Source organism: Electrona antarctica (genome assembly GCF_951216825.1).
Source record: "Electrona antarctica genome assembly, chromosome: 23".
NCBI lineage: Eukaryota > Metazoa > Chordata > Actinopteri > Myctophiformes > Myctophidae > Electrona > Electrona antarctica.
The window spans coordinates 32,679,737-32,702,588 of record NC_136804.1 but is presented as its reverse complement, the minus strand read 5'-3'; the positions used below and the strand labels follow the sequence as shown (position 1 = coordinate 32,702,588).

The window sequence follows — 22,852 nt, the reverse complement described above, 5'->3', positions numbered from 1 at the left end:
AAGTCAACTGGTGGACAAAGTAACTCTTTAGTCTGACTTTATTGTATGCTGGGACACCATATCTCCTTCCTGAAGGTAGCAACCTATAATTCTCCATACAACACATTGCTATAGTGTTTGAGGTGATATTCCTTGCTAACCTTATGATGCCGTTATCATCATAAGGTTAGCAAGGAATCTCTGAAGTGGTTGTCCAACAATTTTTGAACAAATGTTCAGTTGTTACAGCATTTCTGACTTTAGTTGATCCAACATAGTCATTATTTAGACAATTAAATTAAAATTAAACAATACCCAAACACATACGCCTAACTACTTTTAACATTTAAAGAAAATGAATAAGTGCAGAAGAACAAGCTTAGAACGAGTGGCCAGGCGAAGCTTGTAGATCAATTTATTTTCCTGCTGTTGTGCGACACTCTTAATTGTGCAAGTAACTAGGGCATGAATTTACCCCAAAACCTGTAAAGTTCAAAAACTCTAATAGTCCAGGCAAACTAGCTAGTTTTGGACCTAAAAGTCAAAGTAAGCCTAGACTATCAGGCATCATCCTGTAGTTGTGTTGTATTGGTACCAATTATTTTTATATATATTTTATCTGAATTCCTCACTCCTCAATTGAAATCTCAGACGAATGGAAATTGGACTCAACATGGCTTTTTGACAATAATTCCGCAACTAGGATTTGTTTATAGGACTTTTAGTATGTTGTTCTGGTGGTGACTTTATAGAAAAGGTTTTGTGAGGGAAAACAATCTATTACCATCATTTTACATGGCTTTTTGGCAATAATTGTTGGCCATTTTGGATTGATGCCAATTAAACATATTTCCGGAACTAGGATTTCTCATAGGACTTTTAGTAAGCTATGTTGTTCTGGACACCTCATAGACATGATGTACAGTGACACAAATTCTGTTGATGTAAATCAATTACGTTGATGTAAAATGGTAGTTTGCCTGCACTATAAACAAACAAACAAACAACAAACACAAACATGAGCATGATAAGCATCCACGCAGATCCGGATGCCTGATGCAAAAGCCTGGGGTGTCTGGCTGCGTAGCCCAACCCCAAAGGAAAAGAAGGGAATACATACCTTGACCGGATGACTTATACACACGCAGAGAGAGAGAGAGCAAGGTGATATTCCCAAGAGGTTGGCATAATCGCCGCATAATCATGGCAGTCGGCACATAAACCTTGTATCTCCGTATTTCAACTTCTTTTAATGCTCTCGTGTAAATTAATGCGTTTCGTCGTGGTACAAGAGTGTCGCGCAAAAGTATCGCACAAACTTAGCAAAAGAAATAGCTGATTTACAAGCTCACAAGCTTTTGAGCGTGTACAACTGCTATTTTTTGGCATTTAAAAAAAGATGATTATGTTTTGAAAGTGTGGTTAAGTCTGTCTGTGGGTTTTCTAAAAAATAAAAGTAAAAAAATAAAGTAAAACGAGAGCTTGTGACTAAATCATAACTACATTGGATCCATTGAAACACAGGACATTTTTCTCCCCCTTAACCCATTCAGGCCTGACGTCGAAATTAAAAAAAAAAAGTGTTCTAAATCATGACAATTTTCTGAAAGATTTGAGGCACATTTTAACGATTTTTCAAAAATAGCAGACCTACAAGTTCATAGCGCGGCACTCGGTGCCGCGCTATGAGCTTGTAGATCTGCTATTTTTCAATAGCTAAATTATAACATAATGTGTAACCACCAAAAGGGGTTCCCGCTCAAAATAGGTTAACCTGAAAAGTAACCACTTTTGGACATACACGGTTCCCAGCCGACAGCGACGAGAGGCTTCTATGAAAGGGAGAGAGAGAGTATAAATATAGCAAACGGGCTCATGCTGATATTGGAGCCCTTCGCGACTGAAGGCAGGCGGGAGGTGAACGTCCCTCCACGTCCATGCACCTGTGTTGAAGGACAAACAGTCTGACATAATTTGTGGGGCAAAAGAGCGAGTTAAGGCATGAAAGTGAATTTGTATAGCACATGTCAACGAGGGAATTTAATGTCTCAAACATCAACAGCAACGGAAACACAATTATAAAAGGACATTTAGGACAATAAAAGCAAAACAAGTTAAAAAAAAAGAATAGAAAAAATAGCAGTGCAGAGAGAGAGAGAGACCTGAAAGGCAGCGACAAACAGAACGGTTGTTAGCTGTTATTTAAAAGAACAAAGAGTGTCGGCAGACGTGCTGTTTTCTGGGAGCTTGTTCCAGATGCATAAAAACGAAGGCCCCGTTTAGACAACGGTTTCTAGATGAAACGGCAAAATAAAATATCAGATATACCGTCCGTACTTCATTTGGACGGCATTATCGGGGGTTAAAAAAAAACCGTGAAAGCCCTTATTTTCCAGAATGGAAATCTCGGAAAACTCTCCGCCTCCGTCTCTGTGTATAAACGGGCAACACGGGGGAATCCGCAAAACCTGTGACATCATCAGCCATAACTCGTGGTTCACGCCACGTACTGTACATGCTACTACATTCGTGTAAACAAACAGCCCTGTTCTATTCCGTTCATCAAGCAATACTATTATGTTATTATTATGTTAGTTCCATTGATCCAAAAGTCAGAACACGATTGATCGTTCAAATAAACATGCTCTGAAAAGCAAACACACACATTCCACCTGCCTTCCCAAGCGTTCACATACTTCACAGCCCACCAATCCAACCACCATAACACCGGTCAGATGTTCAGGTGCGGAACTTCCCACCTGACCATCTGACCAGTGTTATGGTGGTTGGATTGGTGGGCTGTGAAGTGAGAATGCTTTCAAGTGGACCCGGATCCAGAAAAAGGTTGAGGACCACTGAGTTATGATCAGAGGGGAAACCAGGAGGGAGAAAAAGAAATGACTTATTTTCAAAAGTTTCAGCGGAGCGGCATGGTGAGAAAAGCTCCCAGGCTTAGAGACAGATGGACTGAGAGAGACAGAGAGAGAGAGAGAGAGAGAGAGAGAGAGACCGAGAGAGACAGAGAGAGAGAGACAGAGAGAGAGAGACAGAGAGAGAGAGAGAGAGAGACCGAGAGAGACAGAGAGAGAGAGACAGAGAGAGAGAGAAAAGGGGACCGTGGTGGACTTAGCAGTGGATAATGAGAGGGAGATGGCAGACGGCGGTGGATGGAAGTGACCGAGGTCATCTGATTAGGCGGTTTTGAGCCCTTTCCTGGCCGCTGCTTTAGACTGGCTGGCTCGCCCGTCTGGGAGGATTTCAGCGATGCAAGGAGATTGGAGGCTTATTGGAGGAGAGACTGTCAACAGGGATGAGGTAGATAGAAGTACTGTATACCTGAGTACACTTCTGAGGTACAATTAGGGTACTTAGAATTAGTTTTAGCCTATACTTTATACTTTCATTCCAATACATCTCTAGTTTAGGACACTGCACTCCACTGCATAGGACAATGGTTCCCAAAAAAAACCTTTGGGACAGTGTTGACTTCGTCGACTAATACTATGACGAAAAATGTGTTTGTCGACTACCTTTTTTCACTGGCAAAAACTAAATGGAAACTAAATAAACTAAGCTATGATGACTGGGGTGCATACTTAGCTTAGACTAGTCATTGGTTAGACATGGGTTAAGGTTAGGTTTAGGTGTGCTGCCCCGTGGGAGGTTAGGTTTAGGGTGAGGGTTTGAGATAGGTTGTAGTTGCAGGACTAATGACTGGTCTAACCAATGACTAGTCTAAACCAAAAACTGTCTAAACTAAGTACTGCACCCTTGACGACTAAAACTAAGACTAAATATATTGTCAACAAATAAAAACGCTTCGATCACAGAGAGATCTTTGTCAGCAATTACCTTACTGAGTGCTTGGCACTCGGCATCAAGGGTTGGATTGGGCCTCTGTCCCTGGGACATACTAGTGTCATGTCCCTGGGACATACTAGCGGCATGTCCCTGGGACATCCAATGTCATGTCCCTGGGACATACTAGTGTCATGTCCCTGGGACATACTAGTGTCATGTCCCTGTGTTTCCTCCTCCGCGTCATCAGTGCCCATACCCGAGGTGGGGTTGGCGAAAGGGCCTTTCTGTGTGGAGTTTGCATGTTCTCCCCATGTCCCCTAGGGTAGGTACCCTCACAAAAACATGCAGTAATCCTGGTCTCTAAAAACTACCTCCCCCTGGCCAGCCGGGGCACCTGATGGAGGGGAAAGGAACTGGTCGGAATAACGTGTTCCTTCCACGCGCTACGTCCGGCCAGGGAAACTCCCCCCGTCAGGTGAAAAGAAGCAGCTTGGACTCCTCATGCATAGGAGGCATGATTTCAGTTCGCTGCCCCCCCCCCAGGTTGGCAGAGGAAGTGTAGCGCCCAGGATTACATTAGATATGAGCTTTGGTACCCACAGCGCAGGTTGTGGAACTGACAATAACCTGAATGTGTGTATGATAATGTTAACGTGATATTATTAACAGCCATGTGTAGACAGACTGCACGCGCGCGCGCGCGCGCGCACACACACACACACACACACACACACACACACACACACACACACACACACACACACACACACACACACACACACACACACACACACACACACACACACACAGAATATCAGCAGGCAATGCAAAATTGATTAGGGGAGATGTTTCACATGCACGTGCGTGCGTGTGTGTGTGTTTGCAGAAACATGATATTGGCATATTAAACATTTATCATATCCTGCCATAATATAATATAATATAATGATAGCTGAGCATGAGTGCGCGTGCCTTCGTGCATGCATTCTGTGTAGCCTATTGTGTTTGTATAAATTATTACCAAGATAAATAATGTATCGCATTCTGCACAAAGGACAAGGTGACTGTGTGTGTGTGTGTGTGTGTGTGTGCGTGAGTGAAAGTCAGTGAACAGATGGCATTTTGAGGTGTGTGTCTGTGTCTGCACGGGTGTGTGTCTGTGCAAGTGTGTGTGGGATGTATCATATAAAATAGCGTACCTTGTGACATTTCACACGTGTATTTTACACTTCAATCATTTATATAGAGAGTTGGAGGAGAGGAGAGGAGAGGGAGGGAGAGAGGGAGAGCTCAATATGTAGGCATACTAGGTGCTCAGACAGACAGAAAGATAGACTTTACTTTACTTTGATGAGCACAAGGCGGGTGTAATACATACACATGAGCGAGTATAAATATGTGGGATTTAGTGAAAGCTGCTTTCCATCCGTATAGTCCCCCAATAAACAAACAATGCAGAACAAAGTAATATAACAACGATACAACATAAGTTAACATCAACAACAATGAATACGGATGTGTATATTTCAGGAAACTCCTGAATTGTACCATCACACCTGTATATTACCGTATATTAACTCTATATGCCCGCTAAACTTGAGGTTTACGGGCAAAATACAGTGCCCGTAAATACAGTAGGTTAGGGATCCGGAACCAGAGGAATTGGATCCGACATAGAGGAACCTGCAGGAATCGGTCCCTCAATATGGAACCGTTTCTGGAACCATTTATTTTCATCACACAGTGAGAGCTGGTATGTGGACTTCACGTCTGCTATACAAAAACCCTTATCCCTAAAACTTATTTGCCATGTTTCTACTATTTTAAAACATTTTAGAATAGTTCAAATAGCGGATCTACAAGCTCACAACGTGTCGATACAGATTGGCTATAGTTGAACTATTTTAAAATGTTTAAAATAGTAAAACAAAAAAATGGCAACTAAGTTTAGGGATAAGGGATAAGGGGTGGGGCAAGATAGAAGATAGGGCCCATAAGGTCTCTATTTCCCGAGGTACGTAAGTTGGGAGAGAAACCCACCGTAGACCGTGAGGATTCTCATCATCCTGCCTCTGTGGATCGAGTCAAATGCCTTTTTGAAACACGACACAGCAGTCAGATTGTTCTCTTTTACTTCCTCAGGGGCAAGATCTGGGCCACGGTACAGTTCTCCCCTCGTCATCTACCTTTGTATGCTCATGACACGCTGCTCCCATAGGAAAAGTTCTCCATGCTCAATGTAGCGTTAGACCTGCAATAGCATGAGCAGCCTCAATAGAGTGTGCTGCCACATTATTATGCTGTACCTACCTTAAGGGCGCGTTTAATTTGACCTACATAATTATGGACATGAGAATGAGGATATAAATAACACCCTTTGTAGTGAAAGAAGTAAAGCTGTTAATGATGGGGATTTATTTTTTCTTTATTTTTATTCCCCCAATGGGGGAGTTTAAAATTAGTGCAAATATTGTACGCATGGAGCACATCATCACTACCACATTTTACGTAAAATGGAACAATAATAATATTAACTAGAAAAAGTGCCCCCCGGGGCACAGGTCTCCACCAGGGCAGGTCAGGTTGTGGCCTCCTGGTGGCGCTATAATAGGCCAATGTGAAAAGGGTGACATTTCTTCTTACGCCTTGGATGGCAATTGGATGATTGGATTTGAGGCAATTTGTTCCAAAAATGTGTTTTGCAAAAATCCACCTGTTGGTGGCGCTATAACCGGCCAATGTGAAAAGGGTGGGATATATTCCTCATCCTAGTAAGAGTCTGTGAAAGATTTCACGTAAATTGCACGCTCCGTTCATGATTTGAGGCTTTTTGTTCAAAACAGGCCAATCCTGCAAACTTTGAAAGCTAATGTTAGCCAATTACGATGGAATCTGAAATATTGGACAAATCCGTCTTGAACACATGACTATAGAAATATAGTGTGTACCGATTTAGGGGATTTTTGGACAGAATCTGGAGGAGTAATATAAAAAAAATGTTTTTCAAAAGTCGGCCTCCTGGTGGCGCTATAACAGGCCGTTCTGGAAATTTGAGGGCAGAGGTTCGTCGTTGGCATCCAGGGAGTGTGTGTGCAAAATTTGGCATTGACCGGGTTAACGATGCCGGAGATTAGCTGGTAACAGACGGACACACACACACACACACACACACACACACACACACACACACACACACACACACACACACGGACGGAGTGCAAAACATACTCTCTCCCCATGCCTTCGGCCTGGTGGAGACAATAATAATAATGTATTTTATTTGGCCGTGGGCACCCTTTTTGAAAAGATTTTGTGCCAGCCTCCCACCCTCCCCCCACCCAAATATAACAGAAGAATCTGCCCTTTATGAACAGCTGAATCATAAAATAAGGTTAAAGTGGTGAAACGATTATTGTGTTGATGTGTTTACAAATTTAGCTGTGAACCTCTGGAACCCCCTCAAGGACACACGCACGCAAACACACACACACACACACACACACACACACCTCTGGAACCCCCTCAAGGACACACACACGCACGCAAACACACAGCAGTGTTAGGAGGTAAACAGTCCAGACAGGTTACAGTACGTTGCCTTCATTAGAACACAATGTTTATCATGCAGGATGATCATTATGCACAACACTTTATTATTCAGGATATTATAGTTTATTATGCAGCAGATTATCTAGAACATGACCCGCACGCACCGCACATCATAATCTTTTGACCGCGATCATCGAGATCATGGATTTCACAATGCCACGCCAGACTTCCCAGTCCTTGACTTCCATCCCCAGTTCCTGCTTACTGATGCATGTGTCCCTAGCGATGACATCAGGGAGCGACAGTTTTCTACCTCTGGTCCGCCCTGAGGCAGGACTCCAGAGAAGATGGGAAGATATAACCTCATTGGCAGGCTGTCAGCTCTGTAGCAGTGGCCAGCAAATTGTGTTCTTCTGGATCGGACTAGTGAAGAAACAGGGAAGGTTGCCGTATGTTTGGGTGGCTCTTCCAAGAGAGATTTTGCGCTCATTAGAAGGCAGGTGCAAGTGCCATCCAGCCCCTTTGTCTAATTTCTTCGAAAGTGTCCGTTAAACTCAGTCTTAGATCCTCCAAACCTTCTGAGCCGAAGACAATTGATTGGAAAGAGGTCTCTTGTAATCAAGAACCTTGCAAAGAGTTTCACTCCGTATGCAACAAATTTCAGTCACTCTCATCTGAGTCATCTTCGATATTGACACAGATAATGTAGAAGATGTGTATGACAGTCTGATGAAATAGACTAAGGAAGTAGCCTTAGCGATGCTTCCCAAAAAGAAGGGTAGAGGCAAAAGTAAATCTAGTACCTCCCCTTTAGTATCCGAGGCAAGAACACATATTAGGTCAGTCTCTCAAGCCTACCACAAATCACCATCACAAGCCAAGAAAGTCCAACTAATAATGGCTAAAAAGGCACTTGATGATGCTTACTTAGATGCTGAGGTGAACTTTATAAATGGCAAAATCGACCATCTCTCAGAGCAACACACCAGCAAGAAGCACCATTTAGCATAGAAAACAATCAAAGAGCTGTCGGACAAGAATTCAAACTCCATCATCCGAATCAAGGGAGGGTCAGCCAAAAAGCGTATGGCACGCACGCACGCACGCACGCACACACACACATAGACATGCGCAATTAGGATTTCTCATCATATAGGGGCTTTTATGGAAATTCCTCTCAAGAACAGCTCAACTGATTTGGTCGTATTTTGATGTCATCTACTAATACTACTACTAACTACTTTGTATAATTCCTCCCTCTCTTCAAAGTTCAGTTCCAAATTTGCATTTCCACTTTGTTTACAATGTCCGCCATTGTTGATTTTCCAAGCTGGCATTGAATGGAAACAAGTATGGGTTTATCTAGCATCAGTATTAATAATGACTCAATATTAAATAAGTTGCATATCAGCACCCCCACCACCTCAGGACATTGTGGTACTGCAGCTAAAACAGCTTCAGAAGCAAAAAAGAAATGCCATGGACTGGTTATTATATCAGAGTGGTGATTGAGGCTCAACCCATTAGAAATAAGTTTGAGGGACATAGACAATATGATATTAAATATTAAAAACCTGTTTTAAAATTCATGTTATAGCTGTTGTAACCCATTCTGAACGGGAACCCCTTTTGGTGTTTTAAGCATTCTGTTATACTTTAGCTATTGAAAAATAGCAGATCTACAAGCTCATAGCGCGGCACCAAGTGCCGTGCTACGAGCTTGTAAGTCTGCTATTTTTGAAAAATCGTGAAAATGTGCCTCAAATCATTGAATATATATTATTTTAGAGCGAAAGATTTTAACTCAACATATTTTTAGATGGGGTCGACGGCCTATTACATATAATTTTTGGGGTTCTTGACATGAAATATTGAGAACCACTGACCACTGTCAGGCCTAAATGGGTTAACTCTCTCTCTCTCTCTCTCTCTCTCTCTCTCTCTCTCTCTCTCTCTCTCTCTCTCTCTCTCTCTCTCTCTCTCTCTCTCTCTCTCTCTCTCTCTCTCTCAGGGCGGGGTACCTGCCTCAGTCCATCCCACTGCAGATGATCTGCTACCTCCCCCAGGAGCCCAGCTTCCTGCCCTGGCACGCGGCCAGCAGATCTCTGTACCACCTGGACAAGCTGCTGGACCGCACGCAGGACTACAACCTGTTTAGTGTAAGACCTGTCAGCCTGCCTGCCTGTCTGTCTGTCTGTCTGTCTGTCTGTCTGTCTGTCTGTCTGTCTGTCTGCCTGCCTGCCTGCCTGCCTGCCTGCCTGTCTCTCTTTCTGTCTCTCTTGTCTGTCTGTCTGTGACCAAAACACTTTATCTGCGTCATTTGAGCTTGTAGATCGGCTACATTTTTTACTTATAAACTTGTGTGTGTGCGTGTTACAGGACTATGTGTTGAAGCAGGTCGCCAGTCAGTACCACAAGATGGGTTGGCCTAGCAACGTGCCCAGCAACGCACCTAGCAACGAAGCAAACATCATGCAGGCGTCCTACCAGATCGAGTACGTACAGATCTGATATCTGATTATTGACTTAATTCATTACACCTTGAGATGCATCATGGATCATAGGATAGTAACTAAGTTATGTACTGTATGGCTGTTGACTTAGAGAGAGCACTGACTTAATTAGGCCAAAGTTTGATTTGAAATTGGTTTGATTTCAAAATCACTCTATTCATTACTAATGTCATGTGTTTTTTGATGCTATTGTTATTGAATAGTTAATTATGTCTTTTTTTCCCCTTCTCTGTCAGTGAGCTACAGAGAGAGGTTATAATGTTGGCTTGTAGCTTTGGAAACAAACATTGTCATCGCCAGGCTGTCGCTCAGATATCTGACTGGATCTCCAGTAACAAAAACAGGTACGTACACGCACACACGCACATACACGCACGTGTGCGCACATACACACACACACGCACACACACTGGGGCACGGCACCCCCATAGAGTCCACGCCAACGCTAGTTTGAAGTGGTGCATAACCCGAGGGGTTCCCAACGGGCGCCTATAGCACTGTGGAAACCTCATATCATAACCCGAGGGGTTCCCAACGGGCGCCTATAGCTCTGTGGAAACCTCATAACCCGAGGGGTTCCCAACAGGCGCCTATAGCACTGTGGAAACCTCATAACCCGAGGGGTTCCCAACAGGCGCCTATAGCACTGTGGAAACCTCATATCGAGGGGTTCCAACAGGCGCCTATAGCACTGTGGAAACCTCATAACCCGAGGGGTTCCCAACAGGCGTCTATAGCACTGTGGAAACCTCATATCGAGGGGTTCCCAACAGGCGCCTATAGCACTGTGGAAACCTCATAACCCGAGGGGTTTCCAACAGGCGCCTGTAGCACTGTGGAAACCTCATAACCCGAGGGGTTCCCAACAGGCGCCTATAGCACTGTGGAAACCTCATAACCCGAGGGGTTCCCAACAGGCGCCTATAGCACTGTGGAAACCTCATATCGAGGGGTTCCCAACGGGCGCCTATAGCACTGTGGAAACCTCATAACCCGAGGGGTTCCCAACAGGCTCCTATAGCACTGTGGAAACCTCATAACCCGAGGGGTTCCCAACGGGCGCCTCTAGCACTGTGGAAACCTCATAACCCGAGGGGTTCCCAACAGGCGCCTCTAGCACTGTGGAAACCTCATAACCCGAGGGGTTCCCAACGGGCGCCTATAGCACTGTGGAAACCTCATATCGAGGGGTTCCCAACAGGCGTCTATAGCACTGTGGAAACCTCATATCGAGGGGTTCCCAACAGGCGTCTATAGCACTGTGGAAACCTCATATCGAGGGGTTCCCAACAGGCGCCTCTAGCACTGTGGAAACCTCATATCGAGGGGTTCCCAACAGGCGTCTATAGCACTGTGGAAACCTCATATCGAGGGGTTCCCAACAGGCGCCTATAGCACTGTGGAAACCTCATAACCCGAGGGGTTCCCAACGGGCGCCTCTAGCACTGTGGAAACCTCATAACCCGAGGGGTTCCCAACAGGCGCCTATAGCACTGTGGAAACCTCATAACCCGAGGGGTTCCCAACGGGCGCCTCTAGCACTGTGGAAACCTCATAACCCGAGGGGTTCCCAACAGGCGCCTATAGCACTGTGGAAACCTCATAACCCGAGGGGTTCCCAACAGGCGCCTATAGCACTGTGGAAACCTCATAACCCGAGGGGTTCCCAACAGGCGCCTCTAGCACTGTGGAAACCTCATATCGAGGGGTTCCCAACAGGCGCCTATAGCACTGTGGAAACCTCATAACCCGAGGGGTTCCCAACAGGCGCCTATAGCACTGTGGAAACCTCATAACCCGAGGGGTTCCCAACGGGCGCCTATAGCACTGTGGAAACCTCATAACCCGAGGGGTTCCCAACGGGCGCCTATAGCACTGTGGAAACCTCATATCGAGGGGTTCCCAACAGGCGCCTATAGCACTGTAGAAACATCATAACCCGAGGGGTTCCCAACAGGCGCCTCTAGCACTGTGGAAACCTCATATCGTCATAACCCGAGGGGTTCCCAACAGGCGCCTATAGCACTGTGGAAACCTCATAACCCGAGGGGTTCCCAACAGGCGCCTCTAGCACTGTGGAAACCTCATATCGAGGGGTTCCAACAGGCGCCTATAGCACTGTGGAAACCTCATAACCCGAGGGGTTCCCAACGGGCGCCTATAGCACTGTGGAAACCTCATAACCCGAGGGGTTCCCAACGGGCGCCTATAGCACTGTGGAAACCTCATATCGTCATAACCCGAGGGGTTCCCAACAGGCGCCTATAGCACTGTGGAAACCTCATAACCCGAGGGGTTCCCAACGGGCGCCTATAGCACTGTGGAAACCTCATATCGAGGGGTTCCAACAGGCGCCTATAGCACTGTGGAAACCTCATATCGAGGGGTTCCAACAGGCGCCTATAGCACTGTGGAAACCTCATAACCCGAGGGGTTCCCAACAGGCGCCTATAGCACTGTGGAAACCTCATATCGTCATAACCCGAGGGGTTCCCAACAGGCGCCTATAGCACTGTGGAAACCTCATATCGAGGGGTTCCAACAGGCGCCTATAGCACTGTGGAAACCTCATATCGAGGGGTTCCAACAGGCGCCTATAGCACTGTGGAAACCTCATAACCCGAGGGGTTCCCAACAGGCGCCTATAGCACTGTGGAAACCTCATAACCCGAGGGGTTCCCAACAGGCGCCTATAGCACTGTGGAAACCTCATATCGAGGGGTTCCCAACAGGCGTCTATAGCACTGTGGAAACCTCATAACCCGAGGGGTTCCCAACAGGCGCCTATAGCACTGTGGAAACCTCATAACCCGAGGGGTTCCCAACAGGCGCCTATAGCACTGTGGAAACCTCATAACCAGAGGGGTTCCCAACAGGCGCCTCTAGCACTGTGGAAACCTCATATCGAGGGGTTCCCAACAGGCGTCTATAGCACTGTGGAAACCTCATAACCCGAGGGGTTCCCAACAGGCGCCTATAGCACTGTGGAAACCTCATAACCCGAGGGGTTCCCAACAGGCGCCTATAGCACTGTGGAAACCTCATATCGAGGGGTTCCCAACAGGCGCCTATAGCACTGTGGAAACCTCATATCGAGGGGTTCCCAACAGGATCCTATAGCACTGTGGAAACCTCATAACCCGAGGGGTTCCCAACGGGCGCCTATAGCACTGTGGAAACCTCATAACCCGAGGGGTTCCCAACAGGCGCCTATAGCACTGTGGAAACCTCATAACCCGAGGGGTTCCCAACAGGATCCTATAGCACTGTGGAAACCTCATAACCCGAGGGGTTCCCAACAGGATCCTATAGCACTGTGGAAACCTCATATCGAGGGGTTCCCAACAGGCGCCTATAGCACTGTGGAAACCTCATAACCCGAGGGGTTCCCAACAGGATCCTATAGCACTGTGGAAACCTCATATCGAGGGGTTCCCAACAGGCGCCTATAGCACTGTGGAAACCTCATATCGAGGGGTTCCCAACAGGATCCTATAGCACTGTGGAAACCTCATAACCCGAGGGGTTCCCAACGGGCGCCTATAGCACTGTGGAAACCTCATAACCCGAGGGGTTCCCAACAGGCGCCTATAGCACTGTGGAAACCTCATAACCCGAGGGGTTCCCAACAGGCGCCTATAGCACTGTGGAAACCTCATAACCCGAGGGGTTCCCAACAGGCGCCTATAGCACTGTGGAAACCTCATAACCCGAGGGGTTCCCAACGGGCGCCTATAGCACTGTGGAAACCTCATATCGAGGGGTTCCCAACGGGCGCCTATAGCACTGTGGAAACCTCATAACCCGAGGGGTTCCCAACGGGCGCCTATAGCACTGTGGAAACCTCATAACCCGAGGGGTTCCCAACAGGCGCCTATAGCACTGTGGAAACCTCATATCGTCATAACCCGAGGGGTTCCCAACGGGCGCCTATAGCACTGTGGAAACCTCATAACCCGAGGGGTTCCCAACAGGCGCCTCTAGCACTGTGGAAACCTCATATCGAGGGGTTCCCAACAGGCGCCTATAGCACTGTGGAAACCTCATATCGAGGGGTTCCCAACAGGCGCCTATAGCACTGTGGAAACCTCATATCGAGGGGTTCCCAACAGGCGCCTATAGCACTGTGGAAACCTCATATCGAGGGGTTCCCAACAGGCGCCTATAGCACTGTGGAAACCTCATATCGAGGGGTTCCCAACGGGCGCCTATAGCACTGTGGAAACCTCATATCGAGGGGTTCCCAACAGGCGCCTATAGCACTGTGGAAACCTCATATCGAGGGGTTCCCAACAGGCGCCTATAGCACTGTGGAAACCTCATATCGAGGGGTTCCCAACAGGCGCCTATAGCACTGTGGAAACCTCATATCGAGGGGTTCCCAACAGGCGCCTATAGCACTGTGGAAACCTCATATCGAGGGGTTCCCAACGGGCCCCTATAGCACTGTGGAAACCTCATAACCCGAGGGGTTCCCAACAGGCCCCTATAGCACTGTGGAAACCTCATATCTAACCCTAACCCTATAACCCGAGGGGTTCCCAACAGGCGCCTATAGCACTGTGGAAACCTCATATCATAACCCGAGGGGTTCCCAACAGGCGCCTATAGCGCTGTGGAAACCTCATATCTAACCCTAACCCTATAACCCGAGGGGTTCCCAACAGGCGCCTATAGCACTGTGGAAACCTCATATCATAACCTGAGGGGTTCCCAACAGGCGCCTATAGTACTGTGGAAACCTCATATCATAACCTGAGGGGTTCCCAACAGGCGCCTCTAGCACTGTGGAAACCTCATATCTAACCCTAACCCTATAACCCGAGGGGTTCCCAACAGGCGCCTATAGCACTGTGGAAACCTCATATCGTCGCTGTTTGACAAATACCTTGTATCTCCTTTACACTAAATCCAAGCGTTTAGGTGCTAAATACTTATTTGTAACACTTTTTAAACGTGTCACAGACAGTGTTTAGATTATAAACAGAAGAACATCCCACTGAGAAATAGCCGGCTATTAGACGCACGTCTAAAAATGCAATTAAAAAGCGGCTAAAATGCTTGTTTAAACGTCTCCGTCTATGTATTAACCTATTCTGGGCGGGAACCCCTTTTGGTGTTTTAAAGCATTATGTTATACTTTAGCTATTTAAAAATAGCAGATCTACAAGCTCATAGCGCGGCACCGAGCTTGTATGTCTGCTATTTTTGAAAAATCGTGAAATGTGCCTCAAATCTTTGAATATATATTATTACAGAGTGAACATTTTAACTAAAATCTTTGCTTCTGGGGGTCCATGGAACAACATATTTTCAGATGGGGGGGCGGCGGAGGCATAATACATATAATGTTTGGGGTCCTTGACATGAAATATTGAGCACCACTGATACAGAAACATAAGGTTTTTCAGAAAACTGTCAGGATTTTGAAGACATTTTTTTAATTTCGACGTCGGGCCTAAATGGGTTAAATACAGTGTATGCACTTAGTTACTCTAAACCACTACATATTTCTACTTTGTATGTGTTTTTTCCTCCTGCAAACAATAATGTCATGACGCATCATGACACGCATCAGTTGGTAGAATTGCTATTTTCACAATTTTTTAAATTACTCAAAAGTGAAAGTTAAGTGTGTCCGTGTGTTTAATGCATATTTAACAAATTAAATCTATTAACAAGAGCTTGCGACTAAATAATAACTACATTGGATACATTGGACCACAGATTATTATAATTTTTTTCCTTTTCCTGTGATAATAGCTGTGATAATAGCATAGCTTACAGTCTAACTAGAGTATATTCTCACAGGATGAGAAGTACATCATCAGAGAACTCTATGACATTTATCGACGGTACATCGGTGACTGAATAAAACAAAATGACGCGCACCTAAATCGTATAACCCTGAATAAACAGAGAAGAATAAATCAGAAATCTGCTGTCTAATTGCAGCCAAAACAGCTCTAAAATATGAGCCCACAAAAACTGAGTAGACATAAGGAGACGGCGTAAAGGATGTGCACATCACGCAGCTGTGAAAACGAGCCATTATTCTCCTGCTGGAGTGAGCACGTGCACGTGTGTGTGGGCATGCGTGTGTGTGTTTATGTGGCTGTTGCTTGTGCGCTGATGTGTTGGTGCGGTGGGCGTAAAGGTGGGCCATCTGTTTTCTCTGCTGGAGCTCCTGGCACGGCGCCCACCTCACTGGAGGGCTGCGTGTGGGCATTGTATGGGTGTGGGCAACCATCCATGCCGTCCTCCCTCATGAGGGGGCACGTTGCAGATGATTTCCTCATCTGTCCTCCTTGTATCCCTGGTGTCGAGCAGCTGTAGATGGACCTCTTCAAACGCTCCAATCTTCATTATTTCTCTGTGAGGTACGAATGTGTTCCTATACCCCCCAGCTATGGGACGTTATCAGCCAGGTTCGTACTCCCTCGTATACTCCGTCTATATAGTGGTTGAGCCCCACAGCAGCTTTTAACATTGATCCGGGTTGCTATGCAACGCCTCCGTCACCACCGGCTATGGGACGTTACAACTCCTCTCCGTTTACCTCGGTTCAAAGCAGGATTTTCAAACCTCCATAAGTCGGAATCTACGAGCGCTGTCCTTGGTAATCATCATCAGCCATCCAAAGTTCGGATGTCATTTGTGACTTTGTCTCGCATCGCTCACGACATGTAAACGTTTCTGGCGAATAGTGGCGATGGGTAAACAGTGTGCGCTAATGCTAATGCTGGCAAATGGTTGCAGTGAGTGTGTGCATGTGTGGCTACAGCGGTGAGGGAAATTATTCTCTTAAAGTGGACGCAGGCGGTGGCACAGCTTAATTAACTGCAATTATGCTGCCAGCTAGCATGCAAAAAAAAGAGTTAAATGGCCACTTCACCCCTTTGCAACCAGATCTTATTTTAATGATGTTTAGGACACAAACACTTTCCTGGGGTTTTTTATGTGTAACATGTTTTTTATTTGTATTTATTTTATTTTGTATATTTTAGTCCTGGACTACAAAGTCACACCTCCATGCAGCCTACCCCTCTCTTAGAGTATAAATATAATAGAGTCGTCACCGAGAGGAAACCCTGAGGTGAAAAAAGACATAGTGGCCGAAAGTGGTATTGCACTATGGGCCAGGCACTATGCATTGCGCGCGTTCACGTGCCATGCTCCATACGTGAACGCGCGCAATGATATCAACCGGCCTTTCTGTCAGGGGAGTGGCTGTGCGTCGTTAATGATGTCCATTCATATTAAATATGAATGGACATCATTAACGACGCACTGGCTGTATCAAATTTTGATACAGCCAGTTTCTGGAGAAAATGGAATTAATGTGGCCGCAAAAGCCTTGAAACTACATATGAAGGCAATGTCGCTGCTAATATACGTCACGCCCAGCTGTCAACACATTGCGTTCCTGAGATTCCTCGTTGACGTAAGCTCAGCTGGTGGTGACTCGACTCGTACTAACCACGAAACATTAAATATCAATAAAATAAAAATAAACGTAATTCAGACATTCAGTTTCTGTTGTGCAACGGGCAGATGCAGCCACCCGCCTACCCGGAAATGTAGTCTCTGGGTTGTTTGACTCGTTTCTAACGCTTATTTTGTTACTCTTTGGGTACTTGTACATTTCCACCTTCAGTCGATGCTTCATATCCATATGAGTGAAAAGGCCGGGGTGATCGGTTTATTTTTCAAACACAGTTCTTATATAAGGTGATCTAAAATCCCCCTATGGAGATTACAATGCAAATAAAAAGTACATGAACCTGTGGACTGATGTCCTCTACTGACAGTGACGTCAGGACTTCGGTGCTCTACACAATGTTTCCAACCCGGAAGAATGCCTCATGCGCTGGGTGAGCAACTCAATGAAGAATGCGTCATGCGCTGGGTGAGCAACTCAATGCAAGTGGATGGGAGGAGAAATCTGGTGATGTCTCTATTGTATTTATACTCTAAGCCCCCTCTCCACAAGGAGGGGAAGTGCACTAAAGCATTATGGGCATTGTAGGAATTCAGCAATCCAGTCAAACCCTATAGTCAAACACACAGACTTCTTTTTGTTTTCTTCTGGCCATAGGGTGCAAATTTCTAATTGTGCTACTGTTATCTACTAGCCTGACGGCTGACACTCAGTCTGCATTTTCATTTAGTTTCACTTCATTATTCAGACTGAAAGCCCTCCCCACGGCAGCAGTTTATAATGATAATGATAATGATAATGATAATGAATTTATTTATATAGCACATTTTCTAGACAAAGTCACAAAGTGCTTTACATCAAGAGAACAATAAAAGATCAATCCATGCAAGCCGGCATAAAATTACAAAACATACATAATAATACAATAATGACAATTAGGAAAAGGCTTGAAGATCAAGGTGGGTTTTCAGCAGAGTTTTAAATGTGGATATTGATTTTGCGCATCTTAGGTCAGTAGGTAGGCCATTCCAGAGTATGGGGGCCCTGGTTGCAAAGGCCCTGCCGCCCTTAGTGACAAGCTGAGCTGTAGGGGTCTCCAGGAGGGCCTTGTCTGAGGACCTGAGTGGGTAGGGGTCTCCAGGAGGGCCTTGTCTGAGGACCTGAGTGGGTAAGGGTCTCCAGGAGGGCCTTGTCTGAGGACCTGAGTGGGTAGGGGTCTCCAGGAGGGCCTTGTCTGAGGACCTGTGCTGTAGGGGTCTCCAGGAGGGCCTTGTCTGAGGACCTGAGTGGGTAGGGGTCTCCAGGAGGGCCTTGTCTGAGGACCTGAGTGGGTAGGGGTCTCCAGGAGGGCCTTGTCTAAAGACCTGAGTGGGCGCACAGGCCTGTAGGGTTTCAGCATGTCGGAGACGTAGCTAGGAGCCTGGCCATTCAGGGCTTTAAAAGTCATGAGTAAAATGTTAAAATCAATACTGAAACTAACAGGTAACCAGTGGAGAGTAGCTAATATGGGGGTGATGTGGTCGCGTCTTTTGGAGTTGGTTAAAAGTCTGGCAGCTGAGTTTTATGGGATGGGCGTTGTCAAAGCGGCAGTCTTCTGTGATAGGTTCATACCAACCAATCAGAATAGTAGGAAAGCAGATGACGTTGTCAATCATGAGGCTATGGCTAACCCGTTTGCTAACCAAACAAACCACAGCCAACGAGCGCTACTGCATGTGAACAAAAGCGGTAAAATATGTCGGATGATTATGTTTATAAAACCTGCCGTTTCTGTAAAGAAACTATTTATCATACGCCGATTTAATAGCCAGATTGATACGGTCGTGAGTCGCCGCAGTGGGGGCAGCCATGTTTGTTGTCTGACGCTGTCAAGTGACAGGGCTGATGGCCAATCAGCTGCTGTGATCGGATTTCCGAACGACACTAACGCCGGCGTAGGCAGAGACTCCAGACCTGAATAGGCCGTTGGCAAAAAAAAATTGCCTGTGTGATTTGAGTCTGGCTTATTAGCCAGGCTAGTTTCTTCCAGCCGTCACATGTCCCTTTAATAAAAAAGGACACACGTTGCAACTGTACTTGTTCTGCTGTTGTTTCTTTCAACACCGAATCTCTTCCGGCAGAAATAGCAGATCTCGGCCCTTAAACCTGCTATTTCTGGAAAAGAATCCCCTCAGAATAGGGGTGATTTGACCCCGACGCGATGCAGAGGGGTTTATTTCTCGATAATGACAGGCTACTTACTTATTCTAGATACCGAACTAAACTAAAATTAAAGGATTTAATTAAACATTTTAATTAGAAAAGAAAATAGTCTGTTAGATTATGCCGGGTTCGTCAAGCGTGCCGCTGTCTGCTCACAACATTCTGGGTTGGTCGAGTTCCACTTGACCAACTCTGATTTTGATTAGCTCCGTTTGGAATGGTTTACGAAGCTATATTTCAAACGTGTTTTTCGATATGCAACCTGTGTATATTCATTGCTTCAGGTATGCTGCAACTGAGCCACGTTGAGGGTTTTAGTCTGAAGTGGTATTTATTTACGGTCTCGTTCGGCGTTCACCGCGCGAATACCTCGTTACTACACCGCTCCGGGAAGCACATCCGCCTCCGTCTCCCAGTTCTTCTGCGTTGTGTCAACACATGCAGAGATGACAGATCAGACACACACACGCACACGCACACGCACACGCGACACAGTTTTGGTATGGAATGAACATAATTTAGAGTTTTTAATAAGGGAGGGGGGGGGGGGGGCTGGGCTGTCAATCTTGTCAATTAGGACCCGTGGAACATTCCAACCGCGCCTGTGTGTGTGACACACTGTCTTATGATGAAGCATAAATCGCTGTATTTGGCAAAGTATTCGTTCTGCCTGCTTTATTCCAAGTTGAGACCATGCTTCTGTGCACCGACTCAAAAATAATCAAAGAAAAAATATCAGTGACAGATCGAAGGCTTAACAAAATATGACCAACATATTGGTAATCAGACGTAGAAGCAGAGCAGCATGAATAACACATGGAAATGTGTCTGCCTCTCCTTGTGGTTGTGGACTAGTGCTGAGAGCAGAACACACTAAAACTCGACCTACTCTACTTATCTGCTCGCTACCGACCTCAACTGTATGCTCATGCATTCTACCCTAGTACAGGGTTTCTCAACCCGTGGGTCGCGACCCCTCGGGGGGTCGCCAAATTATTTTAGGGGGTCCCCAAATTATTTTCAAAAAAAAAAAAAAGTTCTTTTTTTTATTTTTATTTTCACGATTTTTCAAAAATAGCAGACCTACAAGCTCGTAGCGGTGGCGCGCTATGAGCTTGTAGATCTGCTATTTTTCAATAGCTAAATTATAACAATGCTTAAAACACAAAGGGGTTCCCGCCCAAAATGGTTTAAGGTTATTGTAGCAGTCAATTTATATTGGGGGTCGGGAGGGGGCGGGGCGGGGGTCCCGAGACATTGCCAAAGCATTTCCGGGGGTCCCCGGCCAAAAACGTTGAGAACCCCTGCAATAACCCCTGCAATAACCCCTGCAACTGTACACTCATGCATTCTACCCTAGTACACCTCAGATTCATGTTTTATTTGGTTCCACTGCAGTGGTAAACTATAACTTTTTCTTGTATTGTCAGCGGACCTCCATCTAAAATGATTTTGTGGAAAGGAAATGATCCTCATAAGAGATTGATTTTTCGAAAAAAAAACATTCCACGTTAAATAAAATATTTTCTTTATACGACACAGTTGAGAAGCAGGAGTTAAAGTATTAATCTGGTGTCAGTGAGGTCAGATGTAGAGTTGTCAAACCATGTATGGGTATCCAGGGTTTGATGAGGTCAGTGTCGTGATCTTCATATACTGTATGGAGATCCAGGTGATGATAGTCAGCTCCACATATGGAGATCCATGTGTTGTACCAACTTTGTTATTTTGCAAGTGTTACTCGCGGCAACCACACTAGTTATTATGAGACTGTCAGAATATGTCCATATATTGACATTCCCATATATGGGCGTAATATTGATGACATCAGGGTTCTCCATATATGGGCATTCCCTGGTGGTTCCACTGGTGCGTGACCATATATGGAGGCATGGGTGACTAGACGTGATACCACAGGTCTACCATGCATACTGGGGTCAAGATTCACGTTTGTTATTATGTGGTTATTTCAGGATCCCTCCTAACGTCAGGGACATCGTCTACTGCACCGGGGTCAGCTTGATGGACGAGGATGTGTGGGAGTTCATCTGGATGAAGTTCCACTCGACCAGCGCTGTGTCCGAGAAGAAGATCCTCCTGGAGGCGCTGACCTGCTCTGACAACACCTTCCTCCTCAACCGGTGAGTCACACATTTATACGGCAACACATTCCCTTACAACACCTTCCTCCTCAACAGGTGAGTCACACATTTCTACGGCAACACATTCCCTTATAGCACCTTCTGCCTCAACCGGTGGGTCACACATTTCTACGGCAACACATTCCCTTATAGCACCTTCCTGCTCAACCGGTGGGTCACACATTTCTACGGCAACACATTTCCTTATAGCACCTTCCTGCTCAACCGGTGGGTCACACATTTCTACGGCAACACATTTCCTTATAGCACCTTCCACCTCAACCGGTGGGTCACGCATTTCTGCATAACGTCCTACAACAGGACAGGTTGGGTCATTGTAGTAGCGCTACTTTTACTTAACCCATTTTGGGCAGGAACCCCTTTTGGTGTTTCAAGCATTGTTATACTTTAGCTATTGAAAAATAGAAGATCTGCAAGCTCATAGCTTTTTTGAAAAATCGTGAAAATGTGGTGCAAATTTGGAATATATATTATTTCAGAGCGAACATTTTCAACTCAAATGTTTGCTTCTGGGGGGTCCCTGGAACCACATATTTTCAGATGGGGGTCGGCGGCCAATTACATTTTTGAGGGTCCTTGACATGAAAATGTTTGAGAGAAACATGGGTTTTTCAGAAAACTGTCATGATTTCGAAGACATTTTGTAGAATCCGTCTCGGTCGAAATGGGTTAAGTAACACATTGGAGTACTTCTTCCATCCATCACCGCTTCCATATAAGCCCTTGGGAAGGTACGCCGGCTGACCAATCAGAGCGAGCTTATCGGCTTTGCGGTTTTATAACTCTGCTCACCAAGGGGGAACACAAAAGAGCCTGTATGTGATGAAACGGCGTGTGCACATCCACACTGCCGTGCACGGCCCACGCTCATGGCTGTAGATCGCAGATGCATTTTCCTCTCAGTATATCTCGCATTGATTTTTGCAGACAGGGCCCAGTAGAGGTATAATAAAACCTTCTCCGATATGGCTGAAACCTCTCATCTCCATGCTGTGGCTTTATGTTTGATTTTATTTCTTGTAGCCCTACTTTGTCATACTATACAGTGTCACACAAAAATAGCAGATATACAAGCTCAAACCGTGTCGCATTGCGGGGCGTTTTGAGTTTGCAGATCTGCTATTTTTTTGCTATTACTGAATTTGAATCCTCAAATGTAACAATTTTGGACTTACATGAAGTTTCCACCCGACAGCGACGATGCA

The 22,852-nt window shown here is 45.8% G+C and overlaps 2 protein-coding genes across 2 annotated transcripts in view; one reads left to right on the top strand and one right to left on the bottom strand.

Moving 5' to 3' along the window:
* The window catches only part of ada2b (adenosine deaminase 2b), a gene marked incomplete at its 5' end in the record, with an annotated part of 465,058 nt that overhangs the window by 167,182 nt on the left and 275,024 nt on the right, over positions 1-22,852 (bottom strand). The gene's annotated exons all lie outside the window — the stretch shown is intronic.
* Positions 1-22,852, top strand: part of LOC306916759 (thyrotropin-releasing hormone-degrading ectoenzyme-like) — a gene marked incomplete at its 5' end in the record, with an annotated part of 250,604 nt that overhangs the window by 210,477 nt on the left and 17,275 nt on the right. The window contains 4 exons of the mRNA XM_079494774.1: positions 9,341-9,488; positions 9,709-9,824; positions 10,079-10,186; positions 21,459-21,626. Of these exons, the coding sequence (XP_079350900.1) occupies positions 9,341-9,488; positions 9,709-9,824; positions 10,079-10,186; positions 21,459-21,626 (540 nt within the window). The remainder of the gene's footprint in view (positions 1-9,340; positions 9,489-9,708; positions 9,825-10,078; positions 10,187-21,458; positions 21,627-22,852) is intronic.